Source organism: Rattus norvegicus, chromosome 5 (assembly GCF_021556685.1).
Source record: "Rattus norvegicus strain SHRSP/BbbUtx chromosome 5, alternate assembly SHRSP_T2T, whole genome shotgun sequence".
Lineage (NCBI taxonomy): Eukaryota > Metazoa > Chordata > Mammalia > Rodentia > Muridae > Rattus > Rattus norvegicus.
The window spans coordinates 164,958,969-164,981,550 of record NC_141538.1 but is presented as its reverse complement, the minus strand read 5'-3'; the positions used below and the strand labels follow the sequence as shown (position 1 = coordinate 164,981,550).

General features: G+C 48.8%; 1 protein-coding gene across 2 annotated transcripts in view; it reads right to left on the bottom strand.

The window, feature by feature from the left end:
* Mtor (mechanistic target of rapamycin kinase) overlaps positions 1-18,475 on the bottom strand; it is a 109,777-nt gene extending 91,302 nt beyond the window's left edge. The window contains exons 1-13 of one of the 2 annotated variants that reach the window (XR_015620050.1): positions 18,367-18,475; positions 14,688-14,863; positions 14,031-14,139; positions 13,157-13,389; positions 12,372-12,572; positions 11,649-11,783; positions 8,263-8,538; positions 8,072-8,180; positions 4,176-4,362; positions 3,300-3,428; positions 2,464-2,708; positions 1,822-2,037; positions 1,062-1,267 (exon numbers count right to left, since the gene is read on the bottom strand). Coding sequence is in view for 1 of the 2 variants with exons in the window: in NM_019906.2 (NP_063971.1) it covers positions 1,062-1,267; positions 1,822-2,037; positions 2,464-2,708; positions 3,300-3,428; positions 4,176-4,362; positions 8,072-8,180; positions 8,263-8,538; positions 11,649-11,783; positions 12,372-12,572; positions 13,157-13,389; positions 14,031-14,139; positions 14,688-14,849 (2,208 nt within the window). In the remaining variant the exon portion in view is untranslated. 2 annotated transcript variants of the gene reach the window in all.
* Positions 18,476-22,582: the final 4,107 nt, after the last annotated feature.

Sequence of the window (22,582 nt, the reverse complement as noted above, 5' to 3'; positions counted from 1 at the left end):
GTGAGCCACCATGTGCTTGCTGGGAATTGAACTCAGGTCCTCTGAAAGAGGAGTCAGTGCTCTTAACTGCTGAGCCATCTCTCCAGCCCTGATTTTTAAGTTTCAAGGGTTAAGTTCAGCACATGGACAACTTATCTGATGGAATTTCACATTCTCCAGCACCAGGAAAATGAGCTGGCTTGTTGCCTATGAACTTTCCAAGGACAAAAGCTGTATCTAGCTTGCTCACCGACATTGGTAGCAAGCAGTGCTGTGTGGGACCTGGCAGGTGAGCATCAAGTCCTGACTGAATGAACAAACCCGTGTTCTTGTCAGGAGGTATTTCCATGCCAGACTTAGCACAGTCTAAACTGGTAAGCTCAGTTTTGCAGCCAGATTTTACAATAGCAAACAGCAAATAAATAACTTTTCTAGGGTGAGTTGCACATACTGGCATTCTGTGTTTAAGTTCTTCATGTGTTACACAACCTATCTATTTCAAAAAAAGGCAGGAGGACGTAGCAATGCGGGAGGACTGAAACAGACACTGTTCACAGGAAGCCAAGGAACCAAGCGAAGACAAAAACCAAGAACCCAGGTTGAACAGAAAGGCCAACCTGTATCTCTCTAGGGAGCCAAGACATCTTACATCACTGGAGAATGAATACCAGTGACCCCTGACCAAATGCAGTGCCACAGGACCGTGCAGGATCACACCCATGTTAAGATGGACAGCCCCTCTGCTTGTCCAGTAGTGGCAAGAAGAGTATGTATTACAGAAGCCAGTTGGAAAGAGTGGGAGCCCCATGACCCCTGCCACAGATGCAGTGAAAGCCAAGACACTGGGTCGCTGGAGACAGACAAGCTGCCTGAGAGGTGAGTCCAGAACCAAAATGCACCTCACACCACACTGATGACAGACTCACCCCTCAAACTGTAACCCACAGCTGGGAAATACAGACTCTCGGTGTAAACATAACGTCGAAAGGTGTTTCTGTCTTTCCTCCCTCCCTCTTCTCAGTGCTTCCTTCTCAGCTCACTGTGGAGGTCCACTCCTCACTGCCCGTCACCCCATTACCCACCTGGATGAGCATCTTGCGCAGGAAAGGCATGACAAAGGCTGGGTTCATGCTACTGAGTCGGCCCACAGTGCAGATGGCCAGCTCTCGGATCTCAAAGACCTGGTCATTCAGAGCCACAAACAGAGCTTGTAAGTTTTCTGCCTGGGCCAAGTGGGCATCGAAGCGCTCATCCAGGGAGGCCAAGACACAGTAGCGGATATCAGGATCTGCAAGAGCAACAAGTCTTCAGGGTCCCAGCCCTGCGGCCTCTTCCCAGTTTCTACCTCCACAGCTATCACCCTCATGTGTTGTCTCAACCCTCCTAGCACCGCAGCACTTACAACACAGCTCATATGGTGACCCCCACCACAAAATTATTTTTGACACTACTTCATAACTGTAATTTTGCTACTGTTATGAACTGTAATGTAAATACCTATGTGTTCTGTTGGTTTTAGGTGACCCCTGTGAAAGGGTTGTTTGGCCCTGAAAGTGGGGATTGTGACCCACAGGTTGGGAACTACTGTGAAACTAGTGGGACAATACCGAAACACCTTTTCCACTTCATCTCTTGTACCCCCATTTAGAAAAATCTATTCAGAGGAATAAAGGAGAGATCAAGTAAAAATAGATTATCTTTTACAACAGGGTATAGGAGCCAGCCTAATGCCTTAGCAGACATATGGCTAAATATGAAATTATTAATGTTGGTGATCTCCACAGACCATGCAAACACCTCAAGCGCCAGGATCCCTCAGGACTGCCCTGTCACAGGATTTACCAGGATCTGTTATGCCGACCACAAGCAGCTTGCTGAGCACATCTGCTACCACTTGCACTGCGGTCTGGCTAACCACATGGGCATGGCCGCTGATGAGGTGGATGGAGGGTGTGAGCAGGCGGGAGCAGGTGCGGGCTGCTTCCATGCGGATCTCCTTGTGCTCACTGTTCAGGAAATGATCTGCGCAGTGTCGGACGAACTGGGTCAGAGAGTGGCCTAGGCGCAAAGGAAAAGGGGAGAGGACTGAACGCCGCTGTCTGGGACAGGACTCCAAACTTAGCTGACCAGAGCACCACACGATCACAGGAGTGGGACATCCAGAAACCCCTGCCAGACATTCTAAAGCAGTACACCCCCTCCTGGCTGTGGGTCAGTGGGACAACAAGGAGGGGCAGAGTGCCAGCCTGACTCTCCACCTCTGATGTGTTGGTTTCCCAAAGCAAAACATGCTTTTTAACACTATCTGCCCCAAACGCAGGAGATAAAGCAGAGGCAGGAGAGCCTGGGAAGGAGAGGCCACTATGAGTTGAGTCTAGTGCCCAGTCATGAAGACTGTACAGATCCACATCTAGGTGCCTTCCTCCCTTTCTCAGGTCCACTACATCCCTGGACAGCTCGGCAAGAGCCATGGGAACTTCTTACCTTCAAATTCAAAGCTGCCGAGAGTTCGAAGGGCAAGAGTGATGCTGGCCACGTCGCTGGCCTCAGGGAGGGTGGTAAGACCTGGGGAGGCCAGCTGGTGGGCCAGGCCTTTGGGCATGCCCGGGTGCCGCAGGGGTTTGTGCATAAGGACCAGGGACAGCATCTTCAGAAGCCCGTCCTGAATATCTTTCTTCAGCTGCGGAATCTGCCGGCTCAGGTCATAGAGCACAGCAGTGAGCGCAGGGCTGGGGAGACAGAAACCAGTAACTACTCGGCCAGGGTGTGGCAGTCTGTCAGTAGCAGCTTGGGCATCACTGTCTGCCACAGACAAGAGGACTGAGCCCTGTCACTGCTTAAGCTCCTCAAGTTTTCAGCAGAGAGACCTTCTACAATGCAGGTCTGCCACCAGAGACAGTCTCAGAACCAGAAGCAGAAGGAGAGCAGCCTCCTTATTCTGCCAGGGAGGGAATGAAGATTTGGGAAGCTAACCAGACTTCCCAGGATTAACATTTAGCAAAAGTAGCCATGCACACTTACCAATTACTCCCTTTATGCCAGGCCTTGTGCTAAGTAAGGGCTCTCACTTAATCCCCACAACTATCCCACACAGCATACACTGTTCTTTCTCAGATGAGAGAGCTGAGGCACTGAGCACTGGCTTAGGTAAGATCACACAGGAGTCACAGGAGTGATGAAACTGGGATCCATAGCTGATTTGTGTGTTTAGCCTGAGCTAGCCTGCCTATCTAATTTAATACACAAATAACCTGCCTCCCCCTCTCTTCTAAGTCAGACCCATCACTGAAGCTGGGTGGCCACAGGCCTCTGGCACACACCTCAGGCCCACTGCCAACATGGGCTCCAGCAGCTCCTTGATGTCCTGCTGGATGCCTGGCCCCATGGCCCGCGCCAGCATGCTGATGCACGTGAACACTGTGGCATCCACCTGCACAGTTTTCTGCCTCCTGCAAAGAAATGGAATGCCATCGTTAGACATAACAACATCAAAATGTCCCACTTCTAAGCTACTTTGGGGCCAGGAGGGGAGTTATTAGGGAGGGCTGGCCACAAGTAAATGTGAAGATTACTGCAAAATTCTACAGGATCCAGCCCATCACCATGGCGTGCACGTATTTAAAAGACTGCTCCAGCAGATGGCAGTAATGGATCTTGTGGAAGGGCTCTTTCTAAGTTCAGGAAGAGGCACCCCAGTAAATGTTGGGAAGCAAACTGAGTGTTCATCAGAAACCAGAGGGTAATGTACAGGTGCCCTCCCTATATCGAGAGTGTGGGGTTTCAGGATGGTGGCATCTGTACCCACCAGAGCAACCCTTGCTAACAGCATACACAGAAACATAGAAGCTCAAGGCTGTTGACACCGACTCCCCAGGACCACCTGGGCCTCTCTATCTGCCACAGGCTGTGCTGTATTTTATTCAGTGGTGGAGTGACTTGTTACACATTAGAGCTAAGGAAGAAGATGAGCATCTGGTCAGGGATTCCTCCACAAGGGACTCCTCTATCAACAGAAGACTTGAACGTCGGAGAACAGAGCCAGCCTGGAGAACGCACTGGTCTCCAACATATTCTCAAGGTAATCTATCTTTCTAAATAGCCAGTCGTAGTTCCGGAAGAGCCTGAACTCAGGTGAGGAGGCACTGTGCTTACTCTCCACTCGCGCAATTGCAGTGAAATCCTACAGAGATGCTCACTTGTGGGCAAAGTCCTTTGGAGGCAGGGCTGCTCGGATGATGTCAAGTACTCGGGGCAGGTAGACCTTAAACTCGGACCTCACCGCCACAGAAAGCAGCCCTAGGGCCTGGAACGCTGCGGTCCGTTCCTTTTCCTTCTTGACACAGCTCAGGACATGGTTCATGGTGTCTTGCAGGTACTGGGTATCTGGTAGACAAGAACACATGGCCAAGGTCAGAGTTCCTACCCAGCACTCAAATGTAAGGCACCTAACAGGAGAACGCTAAGAGGGGCTGGGGATTTAGCTCAGTGGTAGAGCGCTTGCCTAGCAACCGCAAGGCCCTGGGTTCAGTCCCCAGCTCCGAAAAAGAGAAAAAAGGAAAAAAAAAAAAAAAAAAAAAAAAAAAAGAGAACGCTAAGAATTTAAAGGAGGGTTTTTGTTTGTTTGAGACAGGGTTTCTCTATGTAGCAGCTCTGGCTGTCTTGGAACTTGCTTTGTAGACCAGGTTGGCCTCAAACTCACTAAGACCCACTTGCTAAATGCTGGGTTTGAAGGTGTGTGCAACCACACTCAGCTTTAAAGGATGGACTTTATAAGATTTTTAGCTTAGTGATCACTCCTCAGGTCTGTCTTTTGGAAAAGTACCATACAGCTGCCCCTCTTAGTCTAATTCTTTAGTAATTAGATTTGTCTGGGGTTTAAGTGTGTTGAGGTTCTTGCCAATGTGCATGTGGAAGCCGGCAGACAACTTGTGAATGAGTTCTTTCCTTGTACTTTGTGGGTTCAGGGGTAAAACTCAGGTCACCAGGGTTGGTGGCAAGCATCTTTTCTGCTGAACCAACTCGCTGGACCCTCCATTAGTATTACTCTGGGGAAAGTGCATGTTCTTCTTCAAAAACTATTAAGGGGTCAGCACTTGAGAGGTAGAGCATGGTGGATTTCTGTGAGTTCAAGGCCAGCCTGGTCTATATAAAGTTCTTGGTCAGCCAGCCAGATTTACAAGATGAGCTCCCCTGCAAACCCCAACACACACCCAAAAAAATAAAAAATAAAATATAAATAAAAGAAAAAATAAATAAATAAAAAGCTAAGGGGCTGGTGAGGTAAGGACACAGGTACTAGGCACTCATGTGGTGCACAGACATACATGCATGCAAAAACACCTGGATACATAAAATACGTTTTTTAAATTCCAAAATCCAAAGTAGATAAAGCATAAATCTTGTTTCTAAAACAAAGAGATTAATCTAAATTATTTTACAATATAATGACATTGAAAGTGGTATTAAATATTACATATAACAGGCCATTCCATTCCGCCTAGGCCTGGCAATCTCTCCACTGTTGGTTACCTGGAGATTGTTCCCGCCGATACACTAGAGTAAGACTCAGTCTGCAACCTGGACAGCACAGCTGCATCTCCACATGTTTACATCAGCAGCACGCAAGAGCAGGGGCTCCTGGCACTGGGAGCTGGAACTGTTTTTTGTTTTTCTTCTATTTTCTCCTGCCCCGGTCAAAGGACTTTCCTGACTGTTGTCTCTGGCTCCTTCTCGGTCACTGAGGCTGGCCCTCAGGCGTGGCGACATGTCTACTATCCCTACCATCTCAGTCCCTGCGGGTAACGCCCTGGTGCATCTGTGCTACGCCCAGTGTCTGCTCTTTAGGCTTCGTCTGAGGGGTATTTTTGCTGCTCCCAGAGCCCCCACCTTTGGGAAGTTCAGGTGAAGACTTCCACACTGAGTTTTAGTAACGTGCACTTCAGCACAGAGGTACACAATCATGGTGAGTCTCCAGACTGAGTTTCCCTGATGTACTCTAATGTGCTGTTTAACAAAGCAACAAGCCCACATCAAAAGACTGTACACAGAGCCTCTGTCTTCGTACTCCGCTGCTAGGCAGCCCCTGAGCACACCCAGTATGCTTCTACAGCATGCCAGATTTTGATCAAATTTGACCTACTTGTTAAGTTGCTTTTGAACCAGAGACTTTCAACCCACGACAACGTAGAGCTCTGCTGCCCAGAGGCGTGGCTGGTCATTGGGAAGAGAGGAGCTGCTGGGGCCAGGCCGGCAGGAGGGAAATTTCAGAACTTACGGCTGATCTTCATTCTTCCTTTTTTTTGGTTTAGCAAGTCTATGTACCCATTTGGTCCTTAACCACACACTGCACTTGTTAGCCCAGCCTGCTTCACACCTCACCACCTCCCCAGATTCACTGCACTTGTTAGCCCAGCCTGGTTCACACCTCACCACCTCCCCAGATTCACTGCACTTGTTAGCCCAGCCTGCTTCACACCTCACCACCTCCCCAGATTCACTGCACTTGTTAGCCCAGCCTGCTTCACACCTCACCACCTCCCCAGATTCACTGCACTTGTTAGCCCAGCCTGCTTCACACCTCACCACCTAGACTTCCTCACAGATTCCCTTGGCCTGGGTGGTACCCAGAATCCATGCAGGAAACAACACATGCTGAAGGTCAGGCTGACTTTCGCTGTACAGCACTAGTCCTTACTTGGTTTTGAAAGCTCACTAAACACAGGCAGCATGCCACAGTGAAGTACAGAGACCTTTGAGACAAGGTCTCACTCTTACCCAGTAGGAGGCTAGGGAGGGACATTAGTCAAGAAGTGGAGACCCACAAGGGTCAATAACCTGTCCCTCTCTCTCCTTCTCTTCTCTCTCTGCACTCTCTTTCTCCCTCCCCCTAGGTCCCCACTTCCCCAGGGCGACTTTCCTGACCTCGGTCCTTGGGGCCAGTGAACTCACTTGCCCGAGAGTAGCTTCCAATAAACCTGCCTTTTTTTTTTTTTTTTTTTTTTTTTTTACATTTATTTATTTATTATGTATACATCATACAGCTTTCTGCCTGCATGTACACCTGCAGGCCAGAAGAGGGCACCAGACCTGATTACAGATGGTTGTGAGCCACCATGTGGTTGCAGGGAATTGAACTCAGGACCTCTGGAAGAGCAGACAGTGCTGTTAACCTCTGAGCCATCTCTCCAGCCCCAAACCTGCCTTTAATATATTAAAAATCTTTAAAAGGAAAAGGGAAGGAAAGAAAAAACAATCTGTCCCACACTTCAGTAATGGACTGGCAGGATTCACTCCAGGTCTGTCACCAAAGCTGAGGACTGTGATGGAAAGGAAAAAAATGTCTCTAGCCACAACAGTCAGGAAGGCCTCATGGGAAGGCCTATAACTGTGCTCCCAGACCAGACAGCCATCAATTCAGTGACCACTGAGGCAGCACAGCACAAGGGAACTCACCGTCCATCACCCGTAGAGCCTGCCTCTAACTCACCCTCTCTCCTCTTCCTTACAGGTGTTGAGGATGCTTGATCAGTCACCATGGGGGAAAGCAGGTCACTAACCCCACTCTACCCCAGACCGCACTATGACGTATGGACCTGAAGTGCCCCTGTCTTGAGGCCGGGGCTGGCTGTAAGCTTTGGACAGCTCTCAGCCTCCCAAGGCGAATGACATGAATATGAGCCATTGCACAGCACAAAAAACTACGCTGGTGTCCACACACGATGGCTGGCCTAGAACTGACCCTCCACTGTACACGGATTTATCTTTGCTATTTTCTGAGACTGTTTCATGTGGTCCAGACAGACCTTAAACTTGCTATGTAACCAAGGACAGCACTGAACTCTTCATTCTTCTGCCTCTGCCTCCAGAGGCTGGAATTTTACATGTGTGCCACCGTGCCTGACTCTTACCCCACATTTTCACTGGTACTAGGTCTCTTACTAGGAAATGGAGAAACTGGACAGGAGGCAAAGCCACCAGAGACTAGCTCTATGTCGGCATTGCTTCAAGTAGACGCAGACCTGACTCTGGGACCACCGCTTCTGTCCCTGTTTGAGAATCTTTGAGAGGGAATGTCTTCAGAGGACAGCCTTACCTGTGAAGGCAGACGGTCGGAATGCAGCCAAGCGGGGCAACAGATTAAGGATTGTCATTTGGATCAGTGAGTTCTTGCTGCTCCTACATTTCAGCACCCACTGGCACACCTGAGAGAGCAAGGATACAGGGTTGGCAGAGGAGAGGGAGGTGTGGGCTTGGGAGGAAGAAGGACGGCCCTTTGCCATTTACCTGATCAAATTTCTCTTCCATCAAGTCTCTGCAACAACGGCTTTCCACCAGAGTGGACTTTGTAGGGCTGGGGGAAGCCCCAAACCCCATTAGGCCTTGGTGGGAGCTGTACCCCAGCAGTCCCACCAAGGCGTTTGACTGCTGGGGCTGCACAGCCTGGAAGCTGGTGAAGGGAGTGATGTGCCGAGGCTTTGTCCCAAAGCCCATTAGGTCTTTGCAGTACTTGTCATGTACCAGCTGCTGCTGGGTGATTTCCTCCATCTCCTCTCTCAGACGCTACAGACGCGCAAGGAGGAGAGAAAGAAACAGTCACTTTTGCTTCTGAGAGGCCTTACCCTGGGCACAGTGAGTCTGCAGAGCAATCCACCTGCCCAACCCTGAGGAGCCCCTACCTCACACTGGAGGAGCCACTCTTCATCTGGACTACTATTTTTCTAGAGCCTTGCAGAAGACTGGGTCCCGCTCCAATGTAGGCAGAAGACCACTTTTTAATGAGCAAGGTAATAAGGTAAACGAAGTCCACCTTTCTTGAATAAGAAAGTCGAGCATGCTGCCTTCCTGGAGCTCCTACCACCAGGCATCTGCCAACATGCTCAGGAAGACTGAACTGCAAACCGCTGAGACTATGGGCTCTTCGAGTGAAGGTGGCTACATGCTGGCACCCTGCTAAAACATTCAAGCTTCTTTCCCTGAAGCTGAGTAGAAACTCAGGCAAATCATTTTCTCAGAATGCTCGTCCCGGGCCAGTGTGGAACAAGGTGCCGGCAGTGCTGGTCTCTCTGCTGCTGAAGGGCCCCACCGGCTCATCCTCCAATGGTCCTCAGTCCTGCTTGGCACAGAGCCTTTCGTTTCCAGCAAGGCTCCAAGGCTCACCTGAGTCCTCATCTCACCAGACTATGAAGCATCTTGTAGGCTGTGATCTCTGGCATGAGCCCCACACTTTGTCCTGCTCCCCTCCTTCCCAACTGCGCCTCATTTCTCAACTCAGGATCCCAGACCCCACCTCTTTCCCTCTATACCAGGTAGGTCATGCATGGTTCTCGTCCAGTCTCATGACTTGAATTAGTGGCCTCCCCCACATTCATTTCTCTTAACCTGATCTCTCCCCAAACTACCCAGTAGGTCACTCAGGTCAGTCACTCAAGTGCCAAGAAGCACCTTAGACTAACACACTCAGATACCACTCTGCTCACCCTGTGTCCGTATCTTAGCACAAAGCAACTCCATTCTCCCAGTTACAAATCCAGGTACTCTGGCTTCTCTTCCTTCCAGTCTATCCCAAATCCCAAATTCAGAACCCAGCTACTCGCACATCAACAACCTCACGGACGGCTGCAAGAATCCATGCCAATATGGCCGTGTCCCCTCTTTAAACAGGTTCTGTTAGTCTGTGTGTGTGGGGGGGGGAGGGGGGTAACGGAGAGCCGTGGGAGTTGGTTCTCCAGGTCCTGGGGACTGAACTCAGGCTGTCAGGCTTGTCAAGTCTTTTACCTGCTGAGGGAGCCACGTGCTGGCTCTGCAGTTCCCTCCTAGTGGGACTTGAGCTTCAGCCCTTGACCCTCTAATAATCCCTGGTCAACACAGAGACTCACATCAGTCAAAAGCCATGCCTAAGGGTTGGGGAAACAGATGGCTCAGTCAGTAAAGTGCTTACTGCACAGGCAAGAGGACCTGAGCTCAGATGCCCAGCGCCCACAGAGCAAGCTGGGCGTGGCTGCACGCGGCTGTACTCCTCCTGCTGGGGAGGTCACAACAGGAGCCCCAGATCACTGGACAGCTAGTCTTGCTGAACTGCTGAGCTCTCGGCTCAGTGAGAGTTGTAAAAAGTGCAGAGCGATACAGACACCCAACATTAACCTCTAGCTTCCTCACTTCCATCCGTCAATGTGCTCACCTCCACACAGGTAGATGGACTCAGTGACCTCGCACACCCTGAGAGAGAGCTCCTGCCCCGAGACCAGATGTTCCCGTAGCTTCTGCTCGTCTGCTCGGGTGCAGAGCATTCGTGCCACTCTCCTGGAGCAGCACCTGCCTGCCATGCGTGGCAGCGCACACTGGTCCACCTGCTGCCTAGAGTGCTTTCTCCCCTGCACACTGCTGTGGCTTTCTGCTTACCTCCCTCACAGCCGTGTTCACACCCCCACTGGTCTCCCTCCACTCCACAGTGTTGTGTTACTGTCTCCACAGCACACAGCACCATACACAGCTCAGCACAGTGCACTTCTATTTACATGGGCTCTGCCTGTCTCTCTAGAATGTGAGCCGTCCTGTTCGGGGCTCTGTGTTCTAGCTCTTTGGGTTCTCTGCGGCTCCTACACACCAGGTTCTGCACCAGTGCCTGCTGGGTAAGAGGACACAGCATGACGCTATCATCTCTGTGTTTTTGAAGGTTCCTTATAATTCACAAAGCACCTCTGTGAGAACCATGTCGCTTAGTGCCAACATCTTTATGTGTTAGGTGACATTCTTGTTTCACTAGAAGGAAACGAAGACCCAGAACTATGTGGACTGCCATAGAACTGGGTGAGCACAATTTCAGAATGCTACCACTTACATCATGCCCACCAGGTATCAGGCATTTAGAAACATCTCAAGTCCAGGAAAATGGGGAAGAGTGCTGTGAAAGGGAGGAGCAGGCAGCTTGTGAGTCACACAGCAGACACAAGTGGAGCCAAACGCCCACACTTACTCCCTCCATGTGCTGTCCTGACACAGGCACAGCCATTACTAACCAACCACTGTCTAGTAAGTCAGGGAAGCCAGGGGTGAACTTCCACAACAGATCCGCACAGGAAGTCTCACAGATGAGGTTTTCTTCCAACATCTCCTGAATCCTGTCTCCTCAGTATCTGTGTTCACCACCTCTAACTGAAGCCAGCCAGACTATTCCATGGGCCTCCTGTGGCAGCCACCAGAATGTGACCTCAGCTACAGGAGCCTAACTGATCAAGAGGCCCTGGTGCTGCTCAGAGCTCCATCACCAACCCTGTGCTATGGACACATGGGTTGCTCATAGCCAACAACAGAAGTCAGATGCTGCAGCCTGCCTGCTCCTGGGTGACACTGGCCTGCTCTAATGGCCCACGTTGGCTTAAGGACCTCATAATGGCTTCACATAAAGACAAAGAGACATCCAGTGCTGTTTCTCTTTTGTGCATTCAGGCCAGTGTGGGCTCAGCCCTTCTTGTGTTCTCTCAAAGGCTGCAAATCCCCACCTTTAAGCTGACTAAACAACACCTAACTCCCTGACTTCATTCCCACCTCTCCACATACTTGTTCCCATAAACCGCCAGAGTGTCAGGAATCCATAACGCATGAGCACAAGGGCCTTCCTTGCCTGCTAATAGCAGGCACAGGAGCCTGGGCCCCCAGACGCAGTTTCTCACCTCTCCCTCCATGCTGCTGATTCGGACGAGCTCGTTGAGGATCAGCAAGGCCCCGTGGATTCGATCATCTCGGTTCATACCCTTCTCTTTGGCCAGGGTCTCATCAAAACCTTTCTCTGCTTCTTCAAATGTGTGCTAAGTATAGAGAATGCTTCTATTAGCTAGTGTTTGAAGTAGAAAACACAGGCTCGCCTCCTCTACCCAGAGGTTTGGTTCACCCAGTGCCTGTTGGTGCCTCGTGCCAACATTAATACTGACTTTTGTTTAACCTAGCTCTAATGCTTACAACATACCACCTCTGAGGCAAATGCCACTACCACCTCTGCTTGACAGCCACATAAAACATAAAGAAATTAAGCAATGTGTCAAATGTCACACAGCAAAGGCAAGAAGGGAGGGCAGGTGTCTTGTTGCCATATTTAGGACTCTTTCTGTGACATACATTTCATTGGCAGCAGCCATCAGCACAGACTCAGGGCACTGGAGCAGAGGAACTGGCCTCTGGACATTAGTGGCAACCAGGTTACTGATTCAGAAACACCCACTCCTGTCTTTTGACAACCACTGATAAGAAGCTTCTTGCTCCAGCTTCCCAAATGCTGGATTATAGAGGTGTGCCGACACAGCCTCTGACTGACACACTTCTATTCTTGGGGATGCATAAAATAATGGTGTGACTACTAAAGTGCTTTGCTCGCAGCTACTGTGGAGTCATCTCCTCACCCTGTACCACTGAGGCTTCTGCATCTCCTTCGGCTCCCGCTGCGTGGTAAGAATCAGACAGGCACGAAGGGCAGCCACAGCTCCTTCACGGATGGCCTGCTTGGGGTCCCACACAGCCACAAAAATGTTGTCAAAGAAGGGCTGAACTTGCTGGAAGAAGAAGGTGGGGACGCTGATGGCCAGCTCACGGAGAACGAGGACCTGGGAGAGAAGGGCAAACAGAACTCTTACTCCTACCAGGACTCTTGTTCTCTCAGGATACTCCCTGTCATCCTAGAGCATCTCCCTACAAGGAAAAAAAAAGTCTGGTGCCAGGAGAGGCAAAGGAAGACCGACCAAGCACCTCAGTGCTCAGCGCAGAATGCTGGCGCCATCTAAACCCACTCAGGACCCACAGGAATTTGACACTTTAACAGCAAACCAACAAGTCGAGAACCATGCCTGCCATTAGGTAGTCAATAAATAGCTACTGGGCAAAAACATGATGTTCAATTTTGTTAATATTTTCATGTCAGAGAAGACTGGTGTCTTCAGTTAAGGCAGCCAAGCTACAAAGTTGTGACTGACAGAGCCGTTAACCAGGGTGGATGCTCCTTCCTTAACCTGGGGAGCAGCTGGGAGAGCTCTATCCTGGGCCCCCCTGCCAGGGCTTTTCTCCACCTCCAGTCTGGAGCCCTTTTCCCAGGACAAGCTCCACACACGGCGGGGGTGGGGTTGGGGGTAGAGTTAGGGGGACGGGGGCGCTGCTCCTCGCCCTGGCTGGGCTCAGCCCTGTGGGAACTCACAGCTGCATGTCTCCGGCCCTCATTTCGGTCAGCACCCAGCCACTCCAAGGCTCGCTTCACTTCAAACTCCACATACTCAGCAGTGAAAGTGTCCCCTGCCATTGCAAGGCGGCCAATGGCCTTGGATGCCATCTCCATGACAACTGGATCACTTGAGGGGAGGAGGTTCCGAAGGTAGTTGGCAAATCTGCCAATCCTGGTGGAATTCCCACCTTCCACTCCAATGAGGCTGGCTAGAAAAGAAGCAGAGGTGACCATGTGGCGTGTTCTGAAATGCATGTGGCCGGAGCTGCACGCGGACGGGTGAGTGAGGCCCTACTCTGCTCTCAGTACGTTTCTACATGGAAGAAGGCAGGTTTTCATTCAAACCAGCAGACTGGATTTTTGTTCTGGAACTGTATATGTCAATCAAAATGATCTCATTCTAACCTATCTGTACATCTTATCCTTAAGGCTGAATGGCAATTCACAGGACCAGCGGCCAGCCCTTGGGCAAACAGGGCATTTCTACTTTTGCATCCATGAACCCCACTGTGCCAAACCCTGCTCTACTGTGATCAGACCTGCCGAAGGCCACCTAGGGCAGAAGAATGAGGAGCTGGCTTCTAGTCTCGCCCCTGGCAAATTGGCCACAGAGGTCACCAGTTCTGAGACTCAGTTGTCACACGTAACAGCGCACTTTGCGTGTGTCCCAGGACTTCTGCTAGAATTAGTACTTGTCTACTTGCACCCTGTCTATGGGTGCCTTAAAACTCTTTGAAACTATAGATGAACAGATACTGCTACTCTTTAGCAAGCGCAGACAGAGTACAGTAAGCACCAAGTTGATTTGTCCAGTGTCCTTACAGGTGCTGCTACCAGAGGCTGTCCTTACCAATGGCCAAGATGCCACCCTTCCTCTCATTGGCGTCTGAGCTGGAAACCAGTTCAAAAATGTGATGGTTCAGCTGGTCATAGAAGCGAGTAGACTCCTCCTGACTCATCTGCAGGGGAAGATGTGCACAGACAGATTTGTGTATTTGTAGGGATGAAGATTCGGATGGAGAGGGGGCAGGCACAGTTCAAACCAAAGACAAGGTTATAGCCCATTTCCACAGCCTTAAAGTGAAAGGCAGCTGATCACATGACTCCTGCTTATTTAACAACAGCTCACTGATTCTCTACTCTACAGCAGAAAAGAGCTTGTCTTAAAATCACCCTAACACCAGGGGCACACAGGTCAGTATCTCTGACCTCAACTATGGTCTGTTTGGAAAGTTTCAGACTTATCAACTCTCCAGATCCACCCCAACCACTGTCAGAGACAGAGAACCAAGGGGCTGGTGATAGGAAAGAAATCATACAAAATAAACAGCTGACCTGAGACCAGAACATGTTACAGAAATGTGCAGTCCTTGCAAAGGAACCTGCACCCTCCACGGACCTGGAAGCTAGTGTCCTCTCAAATGCTGGGCCTCAGTGGCGACCTAAACCAGAGGTGGCACACCAGCCACGATCCCCCAGGACCGGCCCCGAAGCACCACAGACCAACCTCTCGAAGTTCCATGGTGACATAGTGCTGGAGCTCCTTGGCTGCTTTGGCCCTGGTCTCCTCATTCCGGCTCTTCAGCCCACTGGCGAACTGCTGCAGAACGCTCACGTTGCTAGATGTGGCGGCACCGGCGGTGGCCGTGGCAGGGCCTGTCCCAAGCATCTTGCCCTGAGGTTCTTTGGGGAAGAACATCTTTCAATTTTTTACAGGCTATTTGAACCTGTTTCTAGTTATGGTGTAGCTCAGCCTTTAGCACACACCTTTAATCCCTCGGGCTGGAATACAGACACACCCTCAGTAGTTCGTACTTCTACTTTACTTGAAGTGAGTACTTTTAAAGTACTAAAGTGAGTACTTTAACTCTAAACAATGAAGGGTAAGTTAGTTTGAGAGTGATGTCAAACTAATTGAAAGACAGATTAAAGTAACAAATCAAAGAAAGATCTGACAGAATAAGATATGCCCAACTCTCACCAGAAGAGAGGAAAAGGAGTCTACTCTAGGGAAAGACAGTCCAGGAGGAAGAGTACAGTCTAGGAATACAGTAGAGTTCATGGAGAAAGTGCAGTGGAGTGAGGGAGGGCAGAGCAGCACAGAGGGAGAGGGAGAGGGAGATTCACAGAAACAGACTGAAGAGAGAACAAGCTAGACACAGGTAAAGACAGAATGAGGAGACAGAAGATTAGAACGGATTGCTAGAGTTAGTTCGAGGCCAAGCAGAGCGATTCAGGAGAGGCTGAGAAGCCAGAGTGAATCAGTCAGCTGGGAGAAGAACTCAGCCAGCCAGCGCTCAGAAAGAAGAAAGGATGAGCTTACTCGGAGCAAGTCTCAGAGGCTGAACACATTTCAGGCCTAGATTAGATTGTGTGGAGGCCAGAAGCTTCCAGGACTGGACCAAGGTCAGCAAATGGAGGCGGTGAGCCACACAGACAATTAACACGGGTGAATAAAAGTTACTTTTACACATATTTTTTCAAATTAAAAATTTTAAATTTAGATTTGTTTATACACACTCACACACACAGCACGGGTGAGGTGAGAAGAGAACTTGCAGGAGTTGTCTCTTTCCCCCATGTGGATCCCAGAGATAAAACTCAGGCTGTCAATCCTGGCAGCAAGCACCTTTGCCTACTTAGCCATCTTGCCGGCCCCTTTAGACAATCTTTTTCTTTTTTAAAGTCAGCCTTATATCCACAGCATGACCTTGAACTCACTCCACAGCTCACAGCCTGGAACCACTAGCTCCCACCCCTGAGCTGGGACTTCCAGGGTGCTGGGATTCCAAGCTGGGTTCCGTGCATGCTTCGAGCATTCTACAGAAACTGAGCTTCCTCCTCAGCCTCATCCTTCAACTATGCTAATGAATTTATCTGTGGCCTTAATTCGTAACACAGATTTCCACTCATTCATGCCAGGTACGGGACTCCAGAAACTACCTGGGCTCAAATCCTGAGGACAAGCTACATTCCTCAAGGGAGACACTTAAGATTCCTCAATTTCTATGGCACCTCAATAGAAGGAACGGGTACCTAACTCATGGGTTAAGGTGAGGACTTACATGTTTAAAAGTGTTTCTGGAAGTGCAACACACAGCTCTTCACTGCTATTTTAACTACTGTAGATGTGGCCTAAAGTCAGGTAGCAGAAGTAGGGCGGTAGAGAGAAAGCTAAAATAAGATTTCTCCCTTCCTCAGACTGTCATTTGCAGGAGTGTGCTGACTAGTCGACAGCAGTCTTGCCCAACAGAAATATCATACAAGCCATGTAAGTAATTTTGTGTTACTTTATCTTATGTATGCATGTGTGTGCGTGTGTGAGTGTATGCCATGTATGTGCCGACGCCTGCAAAGAGCAGAAGAGGACATCGGGTTCCCTGGAGCAGGAGTCGCAGGCATGTATGATCGGCCTGACAAGGCACTGGGAATCAACTGGGCTCTTAAGTGCTCAGCACCCCATGTAATTTTAAATTTTCTAATAGTCAAAAGAGAAAACAGGTGAAACTGATATAGTGTATTCGACCCGATAATTCAAAACCTCATTTTGATGTTTTATGGATATAAAAACTTATCTTGATATCTTCCTCATCTTCTTTTCTGAGACCAAAATCTAGCATTCAGCTATCTCAATCTGTATCGGTCCTACCTCACCATACATGTGGCTACAGGCTGTTGTACAGCGTGGTACATCTGCACAAAGCACTAGCTAGCTCTTCTCAACCGTGGGTTCCGAACCTGTAGAGTCTTCCGAGGGTGGTAGAAACATACTGGGGGATGGGAGGGATACCTCGCTGAGGAAAGGAGCTTGCTGCTAAGTCTGATGACTAAGTTTGCTCCCTGGGGCCAACAAGGTGAAGAAGAGAACTAACGCCTATAATTTGTCTTGACTTCAATGTGCACACCACAGCATGCATGGCACCCCCATCAATAAATAATGTGGGGAAACCCTTAGTTTGAGCTTAATGTTAACAGGTTTCTTTTTCTTGTCATTATTTGCTCTACGATGCAGTATAACAACCATTTACGGTGTTTGGCATTAAAAGCAAGATAGGCATGATTTAAAGCATACGAAACGATATATACAAGTACTGCGCCAAAACATATGAGAAAGAGGCATTCACTGGGTTAGGACGGCAGTTCTAGAACGAACACATACACACAACAGAGGAAGTGGCAACACACTTAAATTGTGAGCTAAACGAGATCACTCATTTTTTCAATTATATGCTGTTTGTCCCCTCAATAAGTTTATAATCCGGGGGGCCACAATAAAGTGGCCAGCCCACTATGCCTTAACAGTAACATAGACCTATCCTGCCATATTATACTAGAAACCAAAACAATTCCCGAAGCACTCTGGTTTTGAATGAATCTGTAAGACACAGTCTAACATGCACAGAACTGTGAGTTCAATCCCCACCATGGCATAACCAGGGCATGATGTCACACATCTTTAAGCCCAAGCACTGAGGTGGAGGCAAGAAATTCAAGGTCATGCTGGGGTGGAAGGTAAACACAAAACACAAGAAGTAAATAGTGCTAAAAAAGCTTTCAAATGCTACCCTGCTGAGAGAATAAAATACTAGAAAAGGAACTGGACCTTTCTAGGGAGGAACCACTACTGAGTGTGTACGCATGAGAGGCAGCGGGAAGGGGGCTGACTTAGACTTTCTACTCTCATCATGGTAACTGGACAGTTACTTGAAGGTTTACTCACAAGCCAGCTGCCCCAGGCTGGATTCAAAGCAACTATTTGAGTCACATATCCCAAAGGTTCTGATGAAGCCTTAGGGGAATTCGAGTTGAAAGGTTAAAACGTGAAATGAGGGCGTGACCCTGAGGCCGACCCTGCGTGGGCGAGGAGGTATGGGTCCCTGGTAAGTCTCCAGGGTGAAGTGTAGGGGGCTGATCCCAAAACTGGAGCTCCCAGGGACAGGCTCCACCGTCTGTAGGTGGGTCCGCAGTTCCAGGTCCTGAGACCGTGAAAGAGATCTAAATGCGCCAGGGCAAGCCCGGAGTAGATCCGCCGGCCTAGGGGTCTTCCCGAGGGCGCGGGGCTGGTGCTGGGGAGCTGTACGGTCCAGACAGGCGGCTTCCCGGGCCTCCCCCAGCACGGCCCACAATTGCCGTGAGTCTGGACGTCCCGCCAGCCGCAAGAGCTCGACTCCAGGCCCCAGACTCACCGCGCGGCTTCGGCCACCGCCTCAGCTACCGCCGCCTGAGCCGGTACCGCCGCTTCAGGCCCCCAGCCTCACCACCCGCCTTCCCCGCTGTCTTCTAGGCCCGGGAGGTGAAGAGGGCGGGCTCTTAAGCCCTACAACCAATCAGAGGGCGGAGAACGAAGATAGGGCGGAACATCCACCAATAATTGTGAAGAATTGGAACTTCGGGACCGGCTTCTCGGGGGCGGGGATTGTTCAAATAGACAAAACATGCAACCAGTGGCAAGCAAAAGGAGGCTAAGGAGTATTCCGGAGAGCCAATCAGTCGTGAGTTGACTTCGGTCACTTCCCCACACACACACATCCGGTACGTCGCTACTACTAGTCCGGTCCATACACGTTGTGACCGTGTGGAGCCACTGTTTGATACCTTGAGGACGTGTTGAAAGACCTGGGGAGAAGAGATCAGGAATCGCGTTCGGGATGCTGAGAAGGGGCTGGGTGTCCGACGTCCTCGAATTACAGCAGAAGATATATCTTGAAAATCGGTTCACTGAGGGACCCGTGCTTTCTACTTTGTAAAACTGCAAGTTTTTAAAATTACTCTCACTGCCGCCACATAGCCTTACTTGTGAGCCCATTCTCACGAGTAAGATGATCTCCAAGAACTACTTTAAATAAAAGATTTTAAAGAAAAACCCTGTGCTGGGGATAGATTAGTCGATAGTGCTTGCCCAATAAGCATGAAAGTTGTGGGTTCAGTCCCCAGCACTGTGTTAAGCGCACGCCTGCAACTCCAGAAATCTGGAAGTGGAGATTAGAGGATTAGAAATTTTAAGGTTGGGCTAGAGAGATAGCTCAGTTTTTAAGAGCACTGACTGCCTTTTCAGAAAACCTGCTTTCAGATGGTGACTCAGAGTTACTTGTATCTTTAGTCCCGGGGAACCTGATGCTCTTATTCTGGCCTCTGTCGCACACGTGGTGCGCAGACAATCATTAGAAGTTTTCAAATAAAAATTAGCATATCTTTTATTTTCATCTTTATTTTTTATCAGTGTTTCACTCCACACTGAAAATTCCTAAGAAGCTTGAGTTAAGAATTTGAATGAAGGGGTTGGGGATTTAGCTCAGTGGTAGAGCGCTTGCCTAGGAAGCGCAAGGCTTCCTAGAGGTCCCCAGCTCCGAAAAAAAGAACCCAAAAAAAAAAAAAAAAAGAATTTGAATGAAATATTAAATACATTAATATTAAGAGAAACGTGAAGCTATTAATAATAATACAGATAAATACTAATAAGGTAAAGATTTCCAATGAGTTAAAAAATGTTAAATGTTTTAAAATTAAAAAAGGAAAAATGCCCCAAAGTACAAGTTAGACAACGCTTTATAAGACATTGATACACTTCCTAGATATTAAATTGGAGAAATGCCAACTAAAATGTAATGAGATTTGAGGAAGGCACACTTATTAGTTGTACAGTAAAAAGAATTGTTGAAGAAATAAGATTTCAGAATATATCTACGTGCCAGATAGGTGCTCATGGGTGGCCAAGGAACCAAATTGGCAGGTGACCTAAATCCTTTTCCTTGTCACTTTTGGTTAAGGTAATTTATCCTGAAATAAGGCGTTCCTCTGTAAACTGCATTTTCTTCACTATGTCTAACTTTTTTTTTTTTTTTAAAGACAGTGCCTTGCTACACATCCCTGACTGCCCTAAAACTTTGCTATGTAGAGTTCCAGGTGAGGCTGGCTTCCAATGGAATGAACTGGGTGCAGCAAAGAAATCAAAACAAGCTGCCCCATGGGTGGAAAAGGGGAAAGTTTATTTCAAACTGCCAAGGCTGTTTCTTGGGAAAGCAGAGAGAAGCTGGCGGGGGTGGGGTGGGGGGTGGCCATGTGGATGATTTATGTGATGTGGATGGATGGATCTCCAGGGTTATATGGGATGTGTACCTGGGAGAAAAGGAGTCTGGGAGCTGCCAGGAGGGGCTGATGAAGTCTGGAGGCTAACTTCACACCTCAGTCATATGTTAATGGACAGCCACACCTTTTGCCAGAGATAATCAGAATAAGACTCTTTTTAGCAAGTAGGTCCTGTCTTTAAGCTCCTAAGGGAATACTGGTTTTTGTTTAAATGCCAGACTTTGGGGAAAGGAATTTCTCAGGACCTCATACAGACTGCTGTGACCCGCCTCTGTCTGGCCCGCTACCCCCCATCACGGCCCCTTCATCTGAGCTGAGATTACAGGTTTTCACCTCCATGCCCAGCCTCATCTTGATTTTACATTGTTTCTCTTTCCAGTCTTTTGAGACACCTGGTCTCACTAGGTAGCCCTGACTGTCCTGGAACTCACTATGGAAACCAGGCTGGCCCCTAACTCACTGAGATCCTCTTGCCTGGGCTAAAAGGCGTGTGCCACCGTGCCTGGCCTAACGACAGTGTGTTTTTTTCATTTTTTTTTTCAATAATTTTTTAAATTCACTTTACAGCCCGATCACAGCACACACGCGCACGCGCGCGCACACACACACACACACACACACACACACACACACACACACGCTCCCCGCCTCCAGTCTGTGTATTTAATCAATTCAAGGACCCAGCTCTCAGGAGGCAGAAGCAAGTGGATCTCAAGAGTTCCAGGCCAGCCAGGGTTACATATTACATAGTGAGGCCTGTTAATCCTGCCGGGGGGAAAAGGAGACAACTATGAAATTTCGAGACCGATTTGAAGCAAATTTGATTTTGTTAGGGTACACCCAAGAGCTGCCAGGGACTGCCTCCTAAATCAGGTTAAAGGGAGAGACCAGTCCTGAGAGTCTTTTCTTGAGCCCCTTTTAAAGAGTAAAATCACAAGTGTGTGTGTGTGTGTGTGTGTGTGTGTGTGTGTGTATACATATATATATATATATATATATATATATATATATATATGTATACATACATATCTGTGTACTTGATATTTCTCCAGTGTGATGCATAAGAAACCAATATTATAATTTAAAAACATTTTGAAATTAATTGGATACCTTGTTAACAAGTATTTATACATCTGTAATCCTGGCGCTTAGACAACCGAGGCAGGAGGATCTTGAGTTCCAGGCTACATTTGCTGCTGTGTCAAAAAAGTAAGAGAGGGCCAGCAAGGGAGCTCAGGGATAAAGGCACTTGCCATCAAACCTGAAGACCTGAGTTCAAAGCCCAGAGCCGTGGTGGTGGAAGGGGAGAACCCAGCCCTGTGACTGGTCCTCCGACTTAGCATTTGTGCACCACACCCCCAACAAAGAAATGTTTAAAGAAGCAAAGTAACATTAAAATGTAAAATGTAAAGTAAGTAGTGGAGAGGAAGCTCACTCGTGGAGTACTTGGTGTTCTTTCACAGGCCCCAGGTTCAGTTCCCGTGTCTGGTACTTCACAACAGCCTGCAAGGCGTAGGGTTGAGATGGTAGATTATCTGCCTAGCGTGTGGAATCCCCAGCACCACACACAATACCTCGTGTGTGGGTGGATGCTTGCAATACCAGCAATCAGGAAGAAGTTCAAGGTTGGGTCGGACTTTCAAGGTCATTATGGGCTACACTGCCAATTTCCAGACAGCCTGGGCTAAGTACCCTGTCTTTTTATTACTGGATTTTATGTCGATGGGTGGCTTGCCTGCATGTATATCTACTGTGATCTTGCATGTATGCAGGCTTGGTGCCTTTAGAGGCCAGAAGAAGGGGCCAGATCTCCTGGGAATGGAGATACAAAGAGTTGTGAGCTCTTAGGTGGGGTAGGACTCGAACCCTGCTCCTTTGGAAGGGCACCCCAGTGACCTTAGCCACTGAGCCATCAGCCCTGGCCCTGTCTCCAAAAACAAAACAAAAAAAATCTTGTAGGTCTTTACATCTCAGTACACAGAAAACTTCCTTTTCCTTCTTTACAGCTATACATGCATATTCCATCACATAGTAACCATACTTCATTTTCCAAGCTCGTTGTTTATGAATCCTTCTTTTTTCTTCTTCCCGTCTCTCCTCTCGTCTCGTCTCCATTTCCTTCCCATTCCTCTTCCCTTTCCTCTTCACCATTTCCTTTTTGCAGGGTGTAGTGGCATACACCTTTACTCCTAGCTCTCAGGAGACAAGAGGAAGGCTATCTCTGGGTTCAAGGCCAGCCTGGTGTACAGAGGGACACCAGGACAGCCAGGGCTACACAGAAAAACCTTGCCTTGAGAAACAAAAAGACAATCTCAT